Raw genomic sequence first — 22,818 nt, forward strand, 5'->3', positions numbered from 1 at the left:
GGGCTCCGATTAAAATAGTCTTGTAATGTTTTCAAGTATTTTGTCACTTTTATTGATGATTGTTCAAGGATGACATGGATTTATTTAATGAAAGAAAGGAGTGAATTATTTTCCATTTTTCAAAAATTCCATGCTTAAATACGTACACAATTTGGTGTTCCAATCAAAGTTCTTCGTTCAGATAACGGTCGTAAATACTTTCTTACTTCCTTTCAACAATATTTAGAACAACATGGCATCATTCATCAAATTTCATGTGCATCCACTCCTCAACAAAATGGGGTGACTGAACTAAAGAACCGTCATTTCCTTGAAATTGCTTAGTCTATTCTTCATCATATGAGTGTTCCTAAACGATTTTGGAGTGATGTTGTACTTACTGCGTGTTTTCTTATTAATCGGGTGCCCTCCTTCAATCTTCATGGTCGGTCTCCATTTTCTGTTTTGTTCCCCACCTTGTCTCACTTTCCATTAATAGCCCGCATCTTTGGCTGTGTGTGCTTTGTTCACAATCTGAGTCCTGGGATAGACAAGCTGGATACACGCTCTATTAAGTGTGTCTTTCTTGGCTACTCTCAGACTCAAAAAGGGTATAAATGTTACAATCCCATTACTTGGAAGTGCTATGTCTGTCCTGATGTCACATTTTTTGAGTCAGTCCTTTCTTCTCGGGACCTGAAGCATTGGTGTCTCCACCTTTGCTTCCTCTTCCTCTTCTAGTCCGTGATCCCGTTCCGATTGTTCCAGTTGGGGTTGACCCTTCACCTCCTCCAGTGCAAATCCCTACTGAACGACCACCGATCTGGCACGCGTATACTCATCGATAGACACCGGCTCCTCCTCTAGCTTCTACCTTGTCTGCGGATCCTGTTGTTGCTCCTGTCCCAGAACCTTCCGGACTTGATCTTCCCATTGTTTTATAGAAAGGTAAACATAGTTGTACCCTCCATTCCATTTCCAATTTTGTTTCAGTCTCTTGCCTTTCTGCTTCACATCGCCAGTTTGTTTCACTGTTGTCATCTATTTCCTTACCTAAGAATGTCCAAGAGGCTCTTAGCTCACTTGGGTGGCGGCAGGCAATGGAGGAGGAACTCTCTGCCCTTCAGCATACTCAAACGTGGGAGCTCTCCACTCTTCCTCCCGATAAGCATGTTGTGGGTTGTAAATGGGTGTATACTGTTAAATACTTTCCGGATGGTAGTGTGGAGTGTCCAAAGGCCAGACTTATTGCTAAAGGTTATTCACAGTTGTATGGGGTGGACTATATGGAGACCTATCTAGTGGCTAAGATTGGCTCTGTCCGTGTCTTAATTTCCCTGGCAGTTATGTATGATTAGCCCTTGTTTCAACTTGACATTAAAAATGCATTCCTTTATGGTGACCTTATGGAGGAGGTATATATGGAGCAACCACCTGGGTTTGTTGCTCAGGGGGAGGATGGTAAGGTGTACAGATTGAAAAAGGCAATTTATGGGTTGAAACAATCGCCTCGTGCTTGGTTTGGGAAGTTTAGTGAAGTGATGAAGAATTTTGGAATGAAACAATGGCAGGTTGACCACTCGGTGTTCAACTATGATTCAGAAGCCGGAAAGATTTTATTAGTGGTTTATGTGGATGATATTGTCATAACTGGTATGACAACTTGGGGATCGATAAACTAAATGTCTTTCTGCAAAACCATTTTCAAACAAAAGACCTTGGGACATTGAAGTATTTCTTGGGTATAGAAATTGCTAGATCAAAACAAGGTGCAAACGTGTGCCAAAGAAAATATGTTCTTGATCTGCTGGATGAAACATGACTGTTAGGTGCAAAACCGGCTGAAACTCCCATGGAGCCAAATGCTAAGTTGAGCAGTGATACAGGGGAAATATTTGATGATCCTGGAAGGTTTAGACAGTTAGTGGGGATGCTGAATTATTTGACTATCATGATACGATACATATCCTTTGCAGTTAGTGTGGTGAGCCAATTTATGCAGAACCCTCGGATACCTCACTGGAATGCAGTTCTTAGAATTATAAGGTACTTGAAGGGAGCTCCAGGTCGTGGGTTATTGTACAACCCAGGAGAAAGACTTAAGGTAGTTGGGTATACAGATGCAAATTGGGCAGGCTCTGTGTCTGATAGAAGATCTATTACAGGTTACTGCACATTTCTTGGAGGAAATCTTGTGACATGGAAGAGTAAGAAGCAAACAGTTGTGGCAAGGAGCAGTGCTAAAGCCGAATACAGAGCCATGACACACATTACATGTGAATTAGTATGGCTGAGGAATCTCCTACAAGAAATCAGGTTCTCCATGGATAGACCTATGAAATTGTACTGTGACAATCAAGCTGCACTCCACATCTCATCTAACCCTGTTTTTCATGAGAGAACAAAGCACATAGAGATTGATTGCCATTTTGTGAGGGAGAAGGTCCTTACTGGAGAGATAAGCACAGAACATGTGGGCTTAGGTGATCAATGGGCAAATTTGTTTACAAAAGGCTTAAGCTCAGGGAGAGTGAACTATATATGTAAGAAGCTGGGATTATATGACATATATTCTCCAGCTTGAGGGGGAGTGTTAGAGCTAGCCGAATAAGGGTAGATTAGTCATTTTATTTCTGTTAAGTTATGTGCTTATGTGGCAGTTTTAATAGAGACTTCCTGTCTCATACTTAAGGGGGGGGGGCAGTTTAGTCTTTGTACAACTAATTAGAGGCTAATTCATATTAGGGTCGACTGATAGGGTTTAAGCTATCAGATTCGACTGTTCCTTTTCTTCTTCTTCTTCCTCTGGTTCGAACTGCTGAAGCCACTGAGATAACATTTGGATTTCCAAATTTTCAGCCAGGAAATGCTGCAGAAATTTTTTCTACTTGGCCAAAGTTAAGAGGAAGTAAGAAAGCAAGGATTCTCTGGAGCTGCTTACCATTTGCTATCTGCTGGAACATCTGGAAGGAGAGAAATAGAAGAGTTTTTGAAGATAAATACTGGAATATGGAAAAGATCGTGACGGCTATCAGTAATTCAGTTGCAGATTGGATTCTGATCTCTCCAGCTTTTAGCCAAGTTTCTAAAGAAGTTTTGGGTGACAGATTAGGGGAGATTTTGGAATATCAAATTTGTAACCTGGATGGCTTTTAGTTTGATGCTTTGTTTAGCTTTTGTTCTGTTTGTATGAGGGTGATGCCTAATCACCTATCATGATGTAACTTTGTCCTTTTTACCTTTAAAAAAAGTTTGTTTTTGAAGATAAATAAAAAATTTTATTAAAACAAGAAAAAAGGATACAAGGAAGGTGATAGGCAATCACCCAAAGGTGGTTGTTTGAAGTTAAAAATACTATTCAGATAAGCTGCCCAAACAAGGAAAGACTCTTTATGAAGGCATGCATCTACTCCACAACATCAATAGGAAAGCCATTAACCTTTTGCCTTTTCATTTGGTTATAAAACGATTTTGCTGAAAAACAACCAGGTTGTTATTTGTGTTGGTAACTTTTAATTGTTCCTTTTGGATACTTGTAGTTTTAGGTTGTTGGGTTTGCTGGAAAGTGTTAGTCTTTGTCCTTGTATCTGTCTGGATTTCACAGTCCATTGTTGATATATACCATTGTAATCGTATCCTTCTCTTTAGCTACAGATTTTGTGTATCTGATAAAACAGAAAAGGAAAATGTCCAAAGCACTAATCAACAGAGTCAAATTCTTAAGAAAACAACTCACTCAATTCAATATAAGTGAATAAAAATTATGGGACATATCTATCCCTTTTCACAGGGTTATTCTTTTGAAAATGATAACTGTATATTATGCATTAGATATAAGAAAAAATGTACGTGAGAAGATGTACAGGAGACTTGATGCTCTGTTAACTTTTCTACACCTGGAAGTTACCAAGGCAGTGAGTTGTCACTTCAAAAACATTCCTTTTGTTACACCTAACTTGGCTAGCTCTTCCGCAATATAGTTCAATTCCCTAGTGGTCAACCTAAACATAGTGTGTATGAAAACCACAATTTCCCTAGCTTCCCGTCAATTAATAAACCACCCTCCAGGGGCTGTTCCTGTGCTTCCCCATCCAATTGATAGTGTCTGCTGTGTCTCCTCCAATGGATAGACAAGAAACACATAGTTGTTTGGAAATCCTTGGACTACTTGATGCTCACAGTACTTCAGCCTTGGTGAAATCTGTGACACCAACAGATCCACTGAAAGCTCAAACAACCCACCAATCCTTGCTAAAGAAGGATCCTCCAATGCCTGTAGTCTCGGGGTTCCCAAGAGCACTCCTATCATAGTCTAATTTTATTCTCTTCTCAGATAGTGTTGGCCCGACTAGTGATCTGACCAGCTGGTGAGGAGTGCAGAATCTTCAATAGGTTCCTATTGAAATCTTCAAAAGATATATTGCCAAAAGCTTCTGAAGTAAGAACTTACAAATTAATCATATTTAGGATATGATTATTCAAATCTTAATATGAACTGGTTTTATTCTAAAAACTCTTCTGTTTCTGTCATCTGCACTTACTGTATGAGTAATTGATCTCCAATAAATCTTCCCTCTCCTGTATAATCCTCTCCCTTTCTATTGCCAAATAAGACCTACATTGTATTCCAGGGAAGCCCACTTATAGTCTATCAAATTGAGAAAGTAGTGCCAAAGCCTTTTAGTTTCCACACAATGCAGAAGAAGATGCACAGCCATTTCTCCATCTTGGAGGTATAGAATACATACATGAGGTGAAATCCATCCTTTCCCCAGCCTTTTCTTTTGATGTACATAATAGGTGCAGTACTTGGGAGATCCTGGACATGTATCCTTTCCAGTCAAGGTGATTTGGAATTCAAATACTCCATTGAAGCTGAACTTCTTGCTTTGGGCTGCAGTACTAGGGATATGCCTTATGAACGGAAATTTATTGAGGAGGGATATGCAAATTCAGGAGTTGAATTGCTGCCTGTGTGGGCAAGATGTTGAGACTGTTGACCGCCTTTGCATCCATTTCCCTGTAGCTGCAGAGTTGTGGTACCATTTTATTAGGGCAGCATAATTGTTTTGGACTATGCCTGGGTCTATAAAGGACCTGCTATTGGGATATGTCCTGTCAGGGTTAAGTAGGAGGGGGGAGTGCATTTGGAAGGCTATTTGGAAGTTGAAGGTGACTCACAGCTAGTAATTCATTGGACAAAGCAACTCAAAGAAGCACCTTGGAGATACAGACATGTGTTTAGGGAAATTGATGTAACCACAAAGAAATTAAACTCAAGCTTCAGCTGGGTAAGAAGAACTGCAAATGGGGTAGCTGATGCATTAGCTAAACAGGGAGTAGATAGGCCAAGTCTTTTCTGGGCAAACTTGTAAACGTTTTTGACTGAAGGGTGTTGGAATCTGCCAACAGTTGTAATAAGTTTAATCTTTAATTCTGAATGAAATCCTTTTGCTAATAAATAAATAAATAAATAATAAATAATAAATAATAAATACAGTGGGCAAGATTGAGTCCTGGATCTCTGTTGTAAAAGAGTTAAAGCACCAGGACACTGTTCTGCTGTTTAATTCAAGGGCTTGTGGGAAATCTGATGTATTTCTAGTTCCAGGTGGGACATCTTGGTTTCTCCTTGGCCTGTGTGCTTGTTGTATGTATTATATCCAGTTCTTTTCAACAATAAAGTTCACTTTACCTTTCTTAAAAGTAAAAAAAAAAAATCATTGAAGAGGTCAGTTCAGTTCAGGTTATTTTGGGGAGAGTAGAAATGGGGGAGTTTCAAATGGAGGAGATTCGGTATTAAATATAAATTAACGAAATTAATGGAAGAAGGGGAACCGAAATGATTCGGTTTGTATCGGCCTGTTTTGGGCTCGTATTGACCAATATAGATCCGAAACAGCCCGATATGGGCCTGTATCGGCTGATACATGTGAAAAGAAGCGGAACAAATGATTGTTACATGTTCTGTGTATCGGGTTCTTATCGGAATGGTACGTATCAGCCGACACGGCTCAATACATTGTGATATTTTAAACCTTGGATCAAACCTCCAAACTTAAATGCTGGTCAGAAAACAGAATTAAAATATTGTATTTCAAACAAGCAATCCCAACAATATGAGAAAAATCCTGGTGGTATCCTATTGATGTCAATGCTTCTTTTTGTGCTTGCTTCACTCTCTAGTTAAAGATTGTTCTGTACTATTACTAAAACTATAAAGAAAGCATTTTGTAAGGTTTGCTCGGTAGTTAATTTTAGCATTAACTTATCTGGTCACCCCCCCATTCTGATATTTCAGCAAAACAAGCAGATTTTGATTGATGCTGTTGTTCATGCTGTAAATGAGGACTATGTTGAGATGGCAAATGATTTCACCAGGCTCGGTTTCCTTGCTAGTGGAACCAATGTATCTCCCATTATTCCAGCTTTAGAAGCAATCTGGCAGAACTCAGCGGGAAAAGGATTATCAGATTTTAATTTTCGAAGTGTTACTGGTAAGCTTCACTCTGTTCTTTTCATTTTCTGTGAGACAAGGAAAAAAATGAAAATAAAGGATGAAATTCTTCTTCATTCTCTGCTATATAAAATTTATACTTTCCTCTTATTCTTTCATAAACATTTTTCTTTCTTGATTAGTGTATTCTTTCATAACTATCAATACAGTATTTTACATTTGGAACTTATACAGAAGGTTGTTTCCAATTTGCAAGATAATGTTATAGTATAATTTTCTTAAGATGGCAAACAATTGATGCCTTTGTGTAAAAAATATTCAAGTAACACACTTCTCCATTAGCTTCTCCAGAAAGCCTCTTCTGTTTCAAACATAATATCCCTTGGGCTGTAGAGCCTTATTATTCACCGCTTTCAGACTCTAAAATCCCAACTATTCAATTTGTTTTGGCCCACAAACCAGTTGTCACTTAACAAAATAAAGATTTTCTTTTGTATCCCCTACCTTCTTGTAAGAAGTCCTTTTGGATCTTCACCACCAATGATGAACATCCAGTAAAGAGTAATGCAATAAATTGATGGACTGGAAAGGGCACTTTCAATGGGAGTGATCCTCCCCTAAAAAATAAGTACCATTGTTGCTACCCCTGCTAGCCTCTTATCATTTATTTTATTTATAACAAGATCACATATTTTTGTCCTCCTAGAATCTGCTTCTATTAGCCAACCCAAATAGGAAAAGGGAAGATAGCCCACCATACCAAGCATCTGGCACATTACTCCATGATCCTCTCTTGTGATGTTCCCACCTCTATCAACACACTCTTCCTCATATTTATCTGAAGTTCTAGTGTCGCTTCTACGCCCCCCCCCCCCCCAATTGACTATCCTTATCACATGGTTTTGATTTACTTTTGGTTTGACAAGTACTGTTATGTTGTCTGAATTCTGAAAACTAAAGGTTAGAAATGGAATTATCTGCAAACCAAAGGTGAGAAATGGAATGTGCTCTACCTTCAACTCAAAAAGCTTCTTTCAGGCCCTGTTTCCTCTATCATCACAAATTATCAACTATGATGTGATCTTCACTGGTGAGAGGAAAAAAGGTGTTGGGAGGGGGTCCCCTTGCTTCAATCTCCTTAAACTAGAAAAAATATTGTAGGTGATCCATCTATCAATATAAAAAATTTCTATAGAAATGTGCCCCTTTTCCACTTTCTTTATCTCTCCTCAAATCATATTTTCTCCATGGTCTAATTAAAAATCTCATTTACATGATCGTAAACTCTTCAAAGTCACCAACCTTGCTTTGCCTTACCATGGAATCTATGCACTTGCTAGTGACAACACTCCATCAAAAGTTTGGCTCCCTAGCACATATGCTCCTTGGTTCCAGAACTTTCCAGCTTCACTTCATTGAGCTAGTTTTCTAGTATGTTTATCGTGATTTTGCGTTCACTTGTCACAAGAATTATCAGTCTAAGGTCCTACAATATCTATGCCCTAGCTATCTTTGGAACAAGGCAACAAACTATGATTTGAACATTTAAATCCCTGTTCCACCAGTCCATATGATGGAACTTTTCCACGACTCTCATCAAACCCCCTTTAATTATAATCAACTAGCCTTGAAGAAACTAGAAAGTCATCGTGAAACCATCTAGCCCTGATGCCTTATCATGGTACAATGATGGCCTTAACACACCCTCCTTAATTCCTCTCACTTCACTACGTTGTATTTCCTTACTGGTGGACTTCCATCCTACAGTTACCCAAGAAGGAATTACATGACCTTGAATAGGGATCTAACAGTGATAGAATCTTTTTTTTAAAGATAAATAAAAAAGAAAATTTATTAATTGATCGAAGTCGCGCAGTGAGCAGAGTGTGGGATCCTACAGTGATGCAGCTGTGCAGTGAGCAGAGCAAACTATTCTTTTGCCTTTTTCAGTGATAGAAGCTTTATAGAAGTACCACTATATTGAACAGCAATAATTTTGTATTTGGTCAAAGCTTGGTTAATTGATCAAAGTTGGCAGCTCTAATAGACCAATAGACTGGGGGAACAAATAGGATGGATGGATTGTTAGACTTGGATTGGACCAGATGGTTGGATTTTCAACTCAAGAACTAATGTGGCTTTCTGGTATTTAGAATGTTTTCAGTTCTCCCCCACCCCTCAAAAAAAAAAAAAAAAAAAAAAACCTACTGACCTGCTATTATTAACCTGGAGAAACTGGTGAAAACCAGCTCAGTTTTAGCAACAAACTGCTTTCCATAACCAGCCCAGATCATTGCTTCACCATAAGTCATAAAATGACCATAAAGAGAGTTGAACATATGTCCTTCTGTTTACAAAGAATGACATATTACTGTTAAGATATGATACCATTTGTGTTTATTTAATGTGTATATAATAACAATCAGAGCCCAGCTAAAACACATGCCAATTTATTTATTTATTTACGATGCCAGAAGGGTATGATACTGGAAGAACTTTGACCAATCAGAATCCCCCCATGAATTTTGATGAGTTCTAATTGGTCAATGGTTATTACTTCTCTGATACTGGTTGATTGGTTATCAGTTTTGTATATATATATATATATATATATATATATATATATATATGATGTCATGGGTTACTGGGTCAAGTCAGTGGTCAAACTGTTTGACCATTGAACTGGTGGCCTTTTCTAGTTTTGTGAAAGTCTGAGTCTGATGACATTGCAAGAAACCTCCTTGTTACTGTATGTGTGACTCTCACTGCATATGACTTGCGTTAAGATTCACCATTCTCCTACCTCTTCAAAAAATCATTGTGCTCTATCCACATATTTATAAAACAAAAAGAAAGAATATGGTTACTTTTTGTGGACATTTTTACTTGTGGTTCTACTTATGACTAAAATTAATATTTCCTTGTGTATAGTTAAATGACAATTTATGCTTTAACTCTCCTAACATAATGTACATGTATTAAATGATGCAGGGAAATTTAACCAAATGGTTTACCAGTACCCTATCCGGATCCCTGAGAGGTTCTCTCTTGTTATCCGTTCTTTATTAACTCAAGAGGGCATTTGTTTCACATTGAAGCCAGATTTTAAATTTCTGGAGGTGAAGACGGTTTCTTTTCTTTGATAATTACTGCTTTATAGTCAATAACAAGAAATTTCCATTAGTTTATAGAAGATGTGCACAAAGAAGAGGATTAGGTATATGTATTATTAGTAACAAAAGTTGCTTGTTTAGATGAAGACAGTATGCTTAGAAGCATATTTGATCTTATGAAGTGAATGTGTGGTTTATGTGTTTCTGAATATTTTTTTGATAAGCATTCATTATGAAAAAGAGGGGAAGGAAGAAAAATCAGCCATAGGGAATGTTCCTTATCTCAAAAAGGTCCCCAAAAACATGAGCTAATGGGCAGCCAAATCCATAATACATATTTTTGGATTGTTAACCATAAAATTTTATTAATATATGAAAAAGAATGGATTAAAATACAAGTCTGCTAAGCAAGATGATTACAAATTTACAATCCCTCGGGTGTTGAGGAAACACCGAGGCAGAAAAGTCAAAAGAAGCTTTCAAATTACAGTTATGTAATTCAAGTACATCCAAAAACTTGCTCCTAAATCTGAGCAACAAACTCAGGAATTACTCCCCAATACAAGGCTTTTCTGTTAACTCTCTGCCTGCCTAGTCTATCAAGTAAACCATTGATTGATCTATGGTTCCATGTAAATGTTGCCCCCAATTCCCTAGCCATTTGTAATCTCACCGTGTGTCTAAAAATCCATGAACTCTTGCTGTTGTTTTTGGTCCAGCCCCGAGTTGTTCTTGACATTCTCTCACTATATGGCTTAGTTGGTAGGACCTCTGACTTATTGTAGCAGAGACCAGGGATCAAATTCCACTGCCACCAGGGTTTTAGGGGGGGGGGGGGTTAAAGGGGTGGGGGATATGTAGCTAGGGGTGTCAACGGTATTTGAAAATCCGATTTCGAATTCGAGATTCGACATAATCGAATCGAATTTGGATGATTCAAATATCTAATCGGTCGAATTCGGATATGACTGGATTCGATTCGATAAATATCCGAATTTGACCGATTATTTAATTCTTATATATAATATATAAATATTTAAATGTTTTATATAATTTAAATACTTTATTTAAATAAAACATTTATTTTATATATTTATTAATTACCTAAAATAATTAATTAGTCAAATTCGAATTCAAATAGAATCGAATATTCAAATATTTAATCGGATTCGAATGCGAATATTAATTTTCTCTGTCCATCGGATATCGAATCGGATTCAAATTCGGATATTGCCTGATTCGATTCCAATTTGATCTGTTTACACCCCTATGTGTAGCCCCATGAAGCAAAAAAATAAAAATAAAAAACTAGCAATACAGCCAACAATTCAGCCTTTGCAGAACAAGTCCATAATAAATATTCAACCAAACATTGATCAGACATCCAAGACCGACTGTTTCTTAATGGGTAAGATCAACAAAAACACTACGAATCAATTCATGGAAATAAAAATAAAATACAAAGCCAGACAGAAACCTGAGTGGACTACACTGAACACCTGAGTGCAATACCCGAAGAACCAAACCCATTAAATGACAATTCAAATGCAAATGATCACACAACCTGACATTTCAAGTGAGACATCTCCTGCAAATAAGATTATTAAAGCGAAGCCTACAACCAAAATCAGTACATACTTCTCTTGCTGCAGCTGTAAATGCTCCTATGGATCAAGAAGAATATCTGCAAGCCACTTTTTGGTGTAATGGTAAAATCTCAGGCTGGCAAGCAAGAAAACACGAGTTTGAGTCTGAGAACGGCCACTTTGCACCTCAAAAAAGCCAAAAGTTAGGACTGTATCCAGTCTACCCCTCCCAAAACCTCAGATAGCTAGGAGGCTAGGTCAGCATTGGGTAATAGTCTTATCTGCTTGCCATGAAGAGATTGTAAACTATAAAAAGTTTTAAACTATTAAGAATTTATGCTTTATTAAGAGAATTACATTGTTGGGATGTCTTGTCAGAGAGATTGTTAACTTCATAACATGCCCACCTTTGCTATAAATTATTCTGTTCCTCCTGCATACATTCTAACATCAATAGATGATCTTTAATTTTCATCATTTAAAAGGAAAAATTCTTTTACCTGAATCTTGTTCAGCGATGATGATGATTAGAACTGTTTTTAGTCATTTTAGGTTGCCTATCCATATGTGGCAAAGCGTCTTTTGACAGATCCTAATCCTGCACTACGTGAACGGCTCATACAGGTCAGTTCTACTCCAGAAATTGTATGCTACTCATACTGAGCCTATTTTTCATATCTTTTTAGTAGTGAAAATTAGTTATTTAGACTCAGTTTAGAAAGAGTATAAATGCAAATACATACAAAATAATATAAAACATAAGGTTTTGCACTCTATATATTTGCATTTGTACTCATTCCAAACTGAGCCTTAGGTTTTGTATAATGTTTGACAATGAAGAGAAATTTTATGGTCCATAAGTGGTTAGGGTACAAGGAGGGAATGAAATGATTGTCCTCATTCATATTGTGCCTAGCCTGTAGGACTTTAGGGCCAGATTGGACCTAGATACTTGTCTAGATTTTTTGGGCCGGGTTGGACTTTAGCTAAAGGACAAGCCCTGTTGGGCCCATTTCTGGCACTACCTGGATTAATCTCATTTTTTTATAGTTTTTTGATCAGCAGCACAGAAAATCAAACTTTCATTAATATTTTAAAAGAAAAGGACTGCAACAAGAAGTTGTGAGAGACTAGCAAACCCATTACAAAACCAACCACCCAATACTGTATTGTAATTGTGCTAGCCCAGTACATATGTTGTCTTTGAACCCCTTGCTTAGTTAAATCATCTGCCAAGCTGTTAGCTGGTTCTCTAACCCATTTGAATTGCCTAAATTCATTTCTAAGCTGCCAAACTACCCCCTCACCTTTTCCAACCATCCCACTACAATACTACTATCTTCGAATCACCTTCAATGATCAAGCTACCAATTCCCATCTCTTTAGCTTTCTCAACCCCAAAATCTGCTGCTAGAAGTTTGCTCTTACCATATCACCTTGCACAATTGGGCCCGCATACAAGGCACAAGTAATACCACCCTCATCTCTAATCATCCCTCCAATTCCTGAGGGGCCTGGATTGCCCAAACTACTGCCATCAAAATTCAGTTTTATCTTTTTTTTTTTTGTATATTTGGATTAGACTCGTAATGTATGCATACATATTGGCATACATATGAAGCTTATATGAAAGACTATAGGATAGAATGTTCATTAAGTAGTACATATTTAAACATTTTTCTATCTATTTATGTACTAGATATGCATGTATAGGCCACATGGACACACTTGATACTTATGTAATGTTCATGGCATATACATGACTTAATACAGGTACATCCCTCTAGATACAAATTTATGAGTTATCACATGACATGTACACATCACATGAATACACAAATGATATAGCTAAGCATGCATATATAACATATTTCCTTGCATAAGCATTTATTGCACTATCAAATTGAAAATTAAGCAAAACCAAGGATTAATTTGGTGGCTAAGGGAAACTAATCTAAGTTTTAGGCTTTGACTTTGCAGTAGTACTCTTTATAAAATAATCACTTATTAGCCAAGCCTTAAGGGCCAATTTTCTGGCCTGATGAAATGCAGAGTTGGGCCAGTGGGATGGAGAATGATTTAATTCAAGAGGACATTCAAGGTTGGCCTGAGAGATTGTTGGGTAAAGGAAAGTATGGGCTACATTACAGGGCCAAGTATGGGAGTAAATCCCTTAGATCCAATATATGCTCCATGGCCATCTATAAGAAATATAGAAGAGTGCTTGAGGAAGGTTTTATGCAAGACAGATTTGAAATGAGTCACAAAACAATTGGGTATCTCTTCTTGGGACTCAAAAACTGAATCATCTACTTCAAGTTTAGACACTAGATTTTTCCTCCTCCTTCCATTAGCCAATTAATGAAAAAATTTGGTGTTTTTGTCACCTTTCTTGATCCATTTATATATCTAAATTTTTGCCTCCAAGAGACTTCCTCTCGCAAGAGGACCTCTTCTAAACCCCCCTTTAACTTCCATCTCAACTCCCTTTCCTGTAGATTCATTGTTCTTTGGGACTCCTTCATATACAATTCCCCTATCCGAGCCATCAGAGAAGATTTCACTTCTTCTATTCTCCCAATATTTCATTCTTTTAATTTTGCTCTAAGGCTTTTTAATTTTTTGTGAAACTTCACACTTTTCCACTTCACCCCACTTATTTCTACCCTCCACTAATCCTCTATGTTCAGAAAATCCGGGTGTGTTAACCACATGTTTTCAAATCTAAACTGTCGGGGTCCACACTTAAAGGTTTCCTGTCCTAGCTTAACGGGACAATGATCTGAAGTGACTCTAGGCAAAGCTCTGGAAATGAAATCTCTCCAATGACTTTCCCAACTTTCATTAAAGAGGAATCTATCTAACTTTGAGAAGGTTGGGGTTTCCTGGAAATTGGACCAAGTGTACTAAGCTTGCAAGAGAGAGAGAGAGAGAGAGAGTTCCTCTAATGCACAACTATTAATGAAATCATTGAACTTCCTTATACTAGTTGTGATGGTTTGTTGGAGATTGTTTGATTCATTGGTAAATTGAATTACATTGAAGTCCCCCCCTAAACACCAAGGACCATCCCACAATCCTTGAATCCCAACATGTTTTCTCAGAAATCATTCCTCTCTATAATTGCTTGGTCCATACACATTCGTTAACACCCATGTGAAGCCATCATCCACCCCTCTAAACTTTAGGGACATTGTGAGGTTTCCTATTTATTCCTCCACCACCTCCACTACTTCTCTCCAAAAAGTGACAATACCCCCCGAGGCCCCCCCAAGAAGGTGTAGAGACCTAATTAATTCCTCTAGATTTCCAAACACTTCTAGCCCATCTTCTACCAAGCTCCGCTAGTTTAATCTCTTGCAATATAACAATATCCGACTTTTCCCTTCTAAGGAGATCCTTAACTAATCTTCTCTTCCTTGCACTACCTAAACCTCTCACATTCCAACTGATGATTTTCATAGGAACATGGAATTTGGAACCCGCCTCAAGTTATAGGCCCTTAGGAATCTTCCTTCTCTTCCCCCTTCCACTAAATTCTAAGTCTCCCTCTTTGCCAGAAATCAATGTCGCCACCTCTGATCTTTTCTTCTTCCTTCGGCTTTGTATTAAACCAGAATTAATTGAGTTCACTCTTTTGACCTTTGAGATCTTCACATTTTCTGGGCTTTCTTCCAAAGAATCTTTGACATTCTGATGCTCCTCAAGGGGAACACAAATTTGTCCCCAAATTCTCTCTAATTCCTCCTCTTGCACTTTCCCAAGAGCCAGATATCGCAACCTTCAACCAGCTTCTCTGCTACCCCTTCCAGTAGATTGTGAGTCTCTATATTTCCCTCCAACAGTTCCTCTTTTCTGCTTAAACTCCTCAAAATACATGCATATTTGATCCCAAATATTCTCCAACTCTTGATTCTTTCTTTTCCTCGTATCCTCCTCCCATCTTTTACCCCCGCTATCTTCCCTCAATACCCTCTGATAGAATTCAGGTCTGCCTTAGAGTTCGGCCTGACTGAGTTCAGTTATGTAGAAGAAGAAAAGGTGATAGAGAGAGAGAGAGATAGAAAGAGAGAAGAGAGAATACTGGTTCGAACTGAAAGAGTCAACTTGACTTCTCCCAGTCGGCCAATAAGTATTTATATTATTATTAAAACATAACTGAAAAGACCTATGTGCCCTTACTTAAGTTAAGAGCCCCTTATTAAAACATAACTGAAAAGACCTTGATTAAAACATTAATCAAGGTATAAAGACAGAAATGCCCCTACGCTAACACCCTCCTTTCCAGGGCCACTCCTTCTGATTGAGGTGCTAGAGTACCTGTGCCAGACACAAGACCCACATCAGTACCATAAACCGAAAGACAGACATACCTGAGTTTGTTGGAGGAACAGACAGTAATGCTGGAGGACTAGAAGGGGGCGGGGGGGGAGGAGCAGGTCAGAGGCCATCCCTCCTTTGTTAACCAACTGTGGGGTAGTAAAAAAAGGCTCAACCAAATCCAAATTGGCCTTATCATCCAAATCCACCTTTGAGTGTTGTCTCCTCTCTGATGATTTTGTGTTCAGTGACCGAGAGAGTTCCTGTCCCTCTAGGCCTCTATCCGTTTTTAACTGCTCTAATGGACCAGGAACACTTGTTGGATTAGCTGTACCCTGACTCTCTTGTGTGAAATCTACTAATTGCCTGGCTTTCTTAGGTGGAGTTGGGTTCTGAGAGGGATTCTGGATGACTTCTGTCAACTTGTCTTCAAAGAAGAGTTGTTTGGTGTGGAGACTTTCAACGTCGAGAAGACTCTTAGATTGTCACTGTTCCGCACTACCAAGGCTTGAAGAGTCGTCGATTTTAATCCTTGCAACACAACTTTTGTTCAAATTTAGTTGCAAGTTTGAGGTCTGGTCAAACAATTTCACCACCAACTATAGATTCTTCATATTCCTAGCATCATCACCTTCACACAATATTATAATATCATCTACAAACATAAGATGGGTGATTGGAACATTTTTTTCCTCTACAAGCTGGACTGCTGGAAAAAATCCTTCACTCCATTGAGCAGAATGAATGATGACAAGATTGTAAACATCCATCTGTCCACTTACACAATTTGTCCCCAAATCTACAATTTTTCATCACCTCTATTAGGAATGACCAATCTACAAAATCATAGGCCATTCTCTATATCAAGCTTACACACAAAACCTTTATGCCTAGATCTTGTCAACTCCCCCAAACATTGGTTGGCAATTAGAATTTGGTTAGTAATTTGCTTCCCTTGGATAAATGCCCCTTCAAATTGACTAATGATGGAAGGAAGAAAAGTCAAAATTTTCAATAATTTGTAAATGCTGGTCACCAAGCTAATAGGTCTGAATTCTTTAGAGTGTGTGGCTTCCAACTTCTTCAGAATTAATGCTAGAAAGGTAGCATTAACGCTAGGGCTAATAAAATGTCTTTCAGCTAACTCAAGAAGTTCCAGTTGGAAAGAGGATTCTTGTAGGAGGAGATCTAAATGGTCATGTGAGAAAACTAAGTATAGGTTATTATAGGGTGCATGGTAGATTTCAGTTTGGGGAGGGGAATGAAACAAGAGATACAATTCTAGAATTTGTAACGGCTTATGATCTAGCAATAGTAAATACATACTTAGAAAAGGTGACGCTTTTCTAGTTGGAGGTTTAATATGGCAGAACAGGATTCATATAGCTGGCACCATATGGTTGGAACAAGGCTTACTTGAGTTGAGTTGAGATGAATATATCAAAAGGTGATGCTTTTCTAGTTGGAGAGGTGGAAAGATTGGGGAAGTTGTAATCGTTAAGAGTTGCTTGTCGCATCTGCCTACATATTGCCTATTGTTCTTTTTCTTTTTTGAAAACAGGTAAAGTATAATGTCATTAAAAGAAAGAAAAGAGAAAAAAAACACGTACAACAAGATGCTGTACACAGGGATTTACAAAACACTGCCCAAGCCGACCTATACCCCTCAGCCCTGCTTCACAAAAAGATATTCTCATGTACAAAAAAGTGTTGTAATTTCTATCTTTGAACAATTTGTTTACAGATAGCCAAGACATCAGATTGCCCACTATTCTCTGAAACACTGAGTCGGGAGATCTGCTCTTGTTCTTGAAAATTCTTGCATTTCTCTCTTGCCATAAACGCCAAAAAACAGCTGCAGATGCCATATTCCAAGCCAGTTTTCCTTTCAAGGATAAACCCCCTACGCTCAAACCTCTTACAAAATCCATAACTGATTCTGGACAGCAGCTTTTTATTTCAAACAGGTTCCAGATTTTGAACCACACTTCTTGGGCGAAACTACAGTGTACCAGCAGATGATTCACTGATTCCTCCCGAGCCTCACAGAAGACAGAGTTAGTGGATGCCAATTGCATCCCTTTTCTTACCAAATTGTCCCTGGTTAAGAGTCTATTCAGACAGGCCATCCAAACAAAGAAGGCCACCTTGGTGGGGACATTCTTACACCACACGACCTGTACTGGAATGTTCTGCTGCTCTTCCGATCTTGAGATAGCATAATAGAAGGATTTAACCAAAAAATTCCCAGATTTGTACCATTTCCATGCTCTTCTGTCAGCACTCCAAATGTCCACCTGAATATCATATAATCTTTGTAGTTACTCCACCATTGTCTCTATTCCCAATCATTCAAAAGTCTACTGAACTGAGGAACCCTCACCACACTGCCTGAACTGAGGAACCCTCACCACACTGCATTTTTGCACCTGCAAATTTTCTGCCACACTTGATTCTATGTTTACTGCCACCTCAAAAAGAGCAGGAAAACTCTCCTTCAGCAGTCTGTCTTCACACCACGTGTCTTCCCAGAATTTTACCCTGAGACCATCACTGATTTTAAATCTTACTCCTTTTAAAAAGGGGTCATGAGCTTTCTCAAAATCTGTCCATATTGAGCATCCATAATTTTGATTTAGGCTTCCTGGCTCCCAGCCTGAATTGCTGAAGCCGTACTTAGCTGCAATTACTCCTCTCTAGAGTCCTCCCTGATTGTTTCCAAATCTCCAATACCATTTGCCTAACAGAGAAATGTTGGTGTCCCTTACCCTACGCATACCCAAACCTCCTTTTTATTTTGATTTACAGACCTTGCTCCAATATTGCCTATTGCTCTTCTCTATTCCAGTTTCAGTGAAGAAGATCCAAAGCTATTTCCTATGGCTAGTTAAAGGTGGTAGTGAGATTTGTTGCATGCAGTCTTAAAGAAGATGTGAATTTTTGTACTTACAATATTCGGATTGGTGCCAAATGCTTCTGGGTAAAAGACACCTTAGTGAAGTCAATATTTGGATTAAGATAGTAGGTATGGAAGTCAAATTTTAAATTTGGACAATCTGGATGTGGGGTTTCTAACCCATGATACCAGGATACCTGTACAAAGGTGCCATACTGTGTTTGGTTACAGTGCAAATCTTGATCAGGTGCAAAACTTTTACCTGGTTCAGTTTTGATTTTTGTCTCTTTTGCACTCACTGGCAGTGCAAATTTCACATCCCAAAAACTGATCCAAAATTTGCACCATCTTCCTCCTACCTCAATTCTTTCTCATATAAAGTGGGGATCACATCATCTTGCATCCTACATTACTCCTAGACAGATAACCCACCTCCTACCTCCATTCTCTTTCATTTAAAGTGGAGCTCACTTCATTTTACTTCTCACAAACAAATAAGACAGTCAAATCTGAAGCAAAAGTAAACCAGAATTTACACAACCCTTTTCCACTCCCATGCATTTACACCAGTGCAAATGAAATTTGTACTGCAACCAAACACAGCTGAAAGGATTATGGAATATGGTGAGATACGACAGTGGGTTCATGTTTTTTGGGGGAAGCTTCATTATTGGTTGTTCTTGGATCAATACAATATAATCTCAGTAGAAAGGTTTGGACAACCTGTTTTGATATAAAAACTGTAAAAAAAGGATTGCAATTGGGTTGGCGGATACCCTAGCAAAACAGGGGGCAAATAGATCTACCTTGTACTGGGCAGAACTGTAACTGTTTGTAGATTGGGTTAATGCAGTGCTGCAACCTATAACTATTGTAATTCAATATTTCTCTGTTATTAATAAAAGTCTTATTTGCTGACAAAAAACTGTAAAAGAAAGAAGAAAAGAAAGAGGAGAAAAGGTTTCAGCTAAGAAAGAGAGAGGAGAGATAGAAGAGAATGGGAGAAGCTCAGAATTAGGTCTGGCTGCCCCTTTTATTAGATTATATACTCATAAAATAAAAGAGAGTACAAAGACAAGTATGCCCTTAGTAAGTCGGCTACTTGTGAGAACTTAAAAACACTCTTAACTTAAAACATAAGCTAATGGGCCTAAGGCCCAATAACTCCCTAACTATGCTATTTAAATAAAAGAACATGTTATATCAGCCCAAAGCTCAACACAAGTCTAACAAAAAATCCTAGGTTGATGGATTGTTTGGAGGAGTTAGACAATAAAAGTTGGATTCAGATTTAGAAGAAATCTCATAAACTAGTTGAAGGAGTTCTAGTTATTATTGTGGATAGTGTAGTGTCAGTTTAGAAAGTGGAGGGATCCAAAAGGACTGTCCTCAGTCAGGGTCTATTTTCTTATCTTTGGATGCTAGTAGTAGAAGGGTTCTTCTAGCTAAGATGATCTAGAGGGGCTGTATTCTTCTGAAATCTTTCTCTCTCTCTCTCTCTCTCTATTATGTGGCAGACTACATTAGATAGGATTTTTGTGTTAGATTACCTTACCAGTGGGCAGATAGCTTAACAATATATGCAAATTATTATATGAGCAGAAAGTGATAATCACTTGCTACTGCTAGTTTTTGTGGGGCCTCCTTAATTAAGGTGATTGAAGGGAGTGAATATGAGTTGGCAGAAAATTCTGTTGTCAAATTCATTCTTGAAAAAATGTTGCTTATCTAAATGTTAAAACATGTTCCTTCTTGAAAATATGCTAGGGTATATGGAACAAATAGGAGAGGAATCCTTGCATCTTTAGGAGCAAGGGTATTTCTTAAGAGTGATTGGACAAGAGGCTAAATGGTTCTGCTGCATTCATATCCCTATTTATAGGAGTTAAATATGTATATGTGTTTAGGCTGTTCTTGGATGGGAGTAGTTGCTTTTGCCTTGAGTTTCATTTTGTATGGGCCCGGTCTAGATTCCATTAATAGACGGTTCACTTTGTCATATGGGATTTTGGGCATCTCATCAATTAATATTTTTAAGGTAAAGACTTGATTGGTGTTTCCCAAGCAGTTCAAGCATCAAGATCTTTTGTATTAGAAATACTAGTATTTCAGAAGTAGGCTGGCTATGTGAGAAGGGGCAAGGTAAGATGTATTTGTATGGGTATTAGGAACAGAACTTATTAAACTTTTGCTGTTTTGTTTTATACTCCAGTATTCCCATTTTTCTAAATTTTTATAGTAGTCATCTCCTAGTCCTAGCACAGCAAAAATAGGTAGTCTACTTTTATTTGTATTTCTCAATACTTTGACCAAGGAGACATGTTAACTTCAATGGTTTTCTTTGGGAATGCTCTATCCCATATTTTGTTTACCATTCTGATCAGAGAAACAACGAAGTGTTAATACCCAAGACTTTGGGTAGATACCTAACCGCACTCTAGATTTATAGATCATTCTGGAAATGTTGACTACAATTTTCTTATTGTATAGGTTCTTTTTAAAGATGGAGTTTTTCAGTGGAAACGACTTGAGAACCTCATAATTCTAGCGAAGGAGAATGTGGTGAAAATGAGTAGCAACCCAGCAATGCTAGTGAAGAACAAGTCTGTGGTTTGGTTCACTTGATTATGCTTAATGTTTCACGCTGTTTAAGCCTTGTAGTAACATATATTCATATCCTTTTTTTTTTCCAGAACACAAAAGACTAAGGATTGGCAAGTTGAAAAGAAATTGGACCTTACTGATACCATCAAGGATGGAGCTCGCCTTTTCCTAATTGATGCAGGGATTCGCAGACAGCTTCTTCTTGCTCTAACTGAAGATTCCAAGATGCACATACAAGAGGTTTGTAGTGTCAAGCTTAGGAGAAAAATTAGAATAATTGGATCTAGCTTACTCATATTACTGAAATAATGATTTTTTTCCTCTTAGCTTGTTGACGTGTATAGACTGATTGAAGGTGATATAGATCTACCCTCGGTAGCTTTGGAGGTTATACAAGGTAAAACATTGCTTTCTTCCTCAATGTATCTGATTCCTTAAATTTCATGTTTCTAGGATCCAACATAAAGTAAAACACACATTCTGTTAAATCTGTTTGCTTATTGGATTGTATGGTGTGAGTTGCAGAGTTGCCAGCTTTTACACGGGATATGATGTTGTCATGGAGTGATTCTGTTTTATCAGACAGGTGATATGAAGCCTTCAAGTGTCTACCCTATGACTAGATCCTGAGTTTGTCAAGCATTACTTGTACTATAACTAAAGCACCATTATTATATAATTTTGTTTATAGAATCCTAACAAATGTTGTAATATTGGAATCACATCATTCTCTGTATAGCAATTATCATTAGGCATTTATAAACATGTGGAAAGAATAAATCAAGATGGAAAAAAAGGGAATTTCACCATGTATTGTGTATATTTGTATCATCATCAGCATATAGGTGGTTGGTATTTGGAAAAACAGAAGTGCCTTTACCACTTCAATTTACTGATATGACATCCTTTTTAAATCATATGCTTTTAAGCCCTCCTTGCCCGCTTCCATGTCCTTTAATTTTCCATCTTGTTGTTTTACAATGGTGTACCTGCACTTGTCCATTCCTTATCACTCTTGTAATTGAGCTAAATAGGTGTTCGATTTCCACTGGACTCAACTTGATCTGATGGTTTGGAGATTATTTGCATAAAAATCAACATGACTTGATGATGGTCTCCAAACACTTTGGGGGTACCTGAGGTGATTGTGTGTATCTAAAATTTTTGTCGCTTAAGGCTCAGTATGCAAAGAGTATAAATACAAATATGTACGGCTCAGTTTGGAAGGAGTACAGATACAAATTTGCAGAGTACAAAATTTTGTGTATTTGCTGTAAATACACAATAGCTCAAAATATAAGGTTTTGCACTGTACACATTTGTATTTGTACTCCTTCCAAACTGAGCCTACAGTATAAATATATACAAATTAATACAAAATACAAGGTTTTGCACTCTATATATTTGTATTCTTACTCCTTTCAAACTAAATACAAATATATGGTATAAATACATGCAAAATAATACAAAATACAAGGTTTTACACTATATATTTGTATTTGTACTCCAGCAAAAAAGCTCTATAAAGCAAGCAGAACTTTCTGATATGAATGAAAGATGTCTAAAGTTCAGGAATCCCATGGATACAAGGGAGCTGATGGCGGGAATCAAATGAACAATTGATGGTTAGGATTTTCTACAAAAAAAATAATAATAAAATTGGATGGAATAGCAAAAATTTATAAAGGACTTTTTACAAATGGCCACTATTCTTGCAACTAGACCTGTTCACAGGCTGGGCTTTGTCTCTTTATTAACAAAACGTACATGCCTGAGCTTGGGCCTGAATCTTATATAAAGCCCGAAGTCCGAACTGCACATAAAATATCCTATTTTTGGTGTAACTTAATAAACTAATCTATA

The 22,818-nt window shown here is 37.7% G+C and overlaps 1 protein-coding gene across 2 annotated transcripts in view; it reads left to right on the plus strand.

Annotated features, from left to right (window-relative positions):
* ACDO1 (Protein kinase superfamily protein) overlaps positions 1-21,872 on the plus strand; it is a 35,333-nt gene extending 13,461 nt beyond the window's left edge. Inside the window, exons 8-14 of one of the 2 annotated variants that reach the window (XM_088965819.1) lie at positions 6,281-6,476; positions 9,428-9,555; positions 11,688-11,759; positions 20,842-20,954; positions 21,045-21,195; positions 21,283-21,352; positions 21,481-21,872. In XM_088965819.1, the coding sequence (XP_088821945.1) occupies positions 6,281-6,476; positions 9,428-9,555; positions 11,688-11,759; positions 20,842-20,954; positions 21,045-21,195; positions 21,283-21,352; positions 21,481-21,545 (795 nt within the window). In that variant the 3' untranslated portion in view covers positions 21,546-21,872. The remainder of the gene's footprint in view (positions 1-6,280; positions 6,477-9,427; positions 9,556-11,687; positions 11,760-20,841; positions 20,955-21,044; positions 21,196-21,282; positions 21,353-21,480) is intronic. The other variant, XM_088965820.1, reaches the window with a different exon arrangement.
* The last annotated feature ends 946 nt before the right edge of the window (positions 21,873-22,818 follow it).

The sequence above is a fragment of the Nelumbo lutea genome, chromosome 1 (assembly GCF_056320005.1).
Source record: "Nelumbo lutea isolate HS-2025 chromosome 1, American lotus-T2T, whole genome shotgun sequence".
Classification (NCBI taxonomy): domain Eukaryota; kingdom Viridiplantae; phylum Streptophyta; class Magnoliopsida; order Proteales; family Nelumbonaceae; genus Nelumbo; species Nelumbo lutea.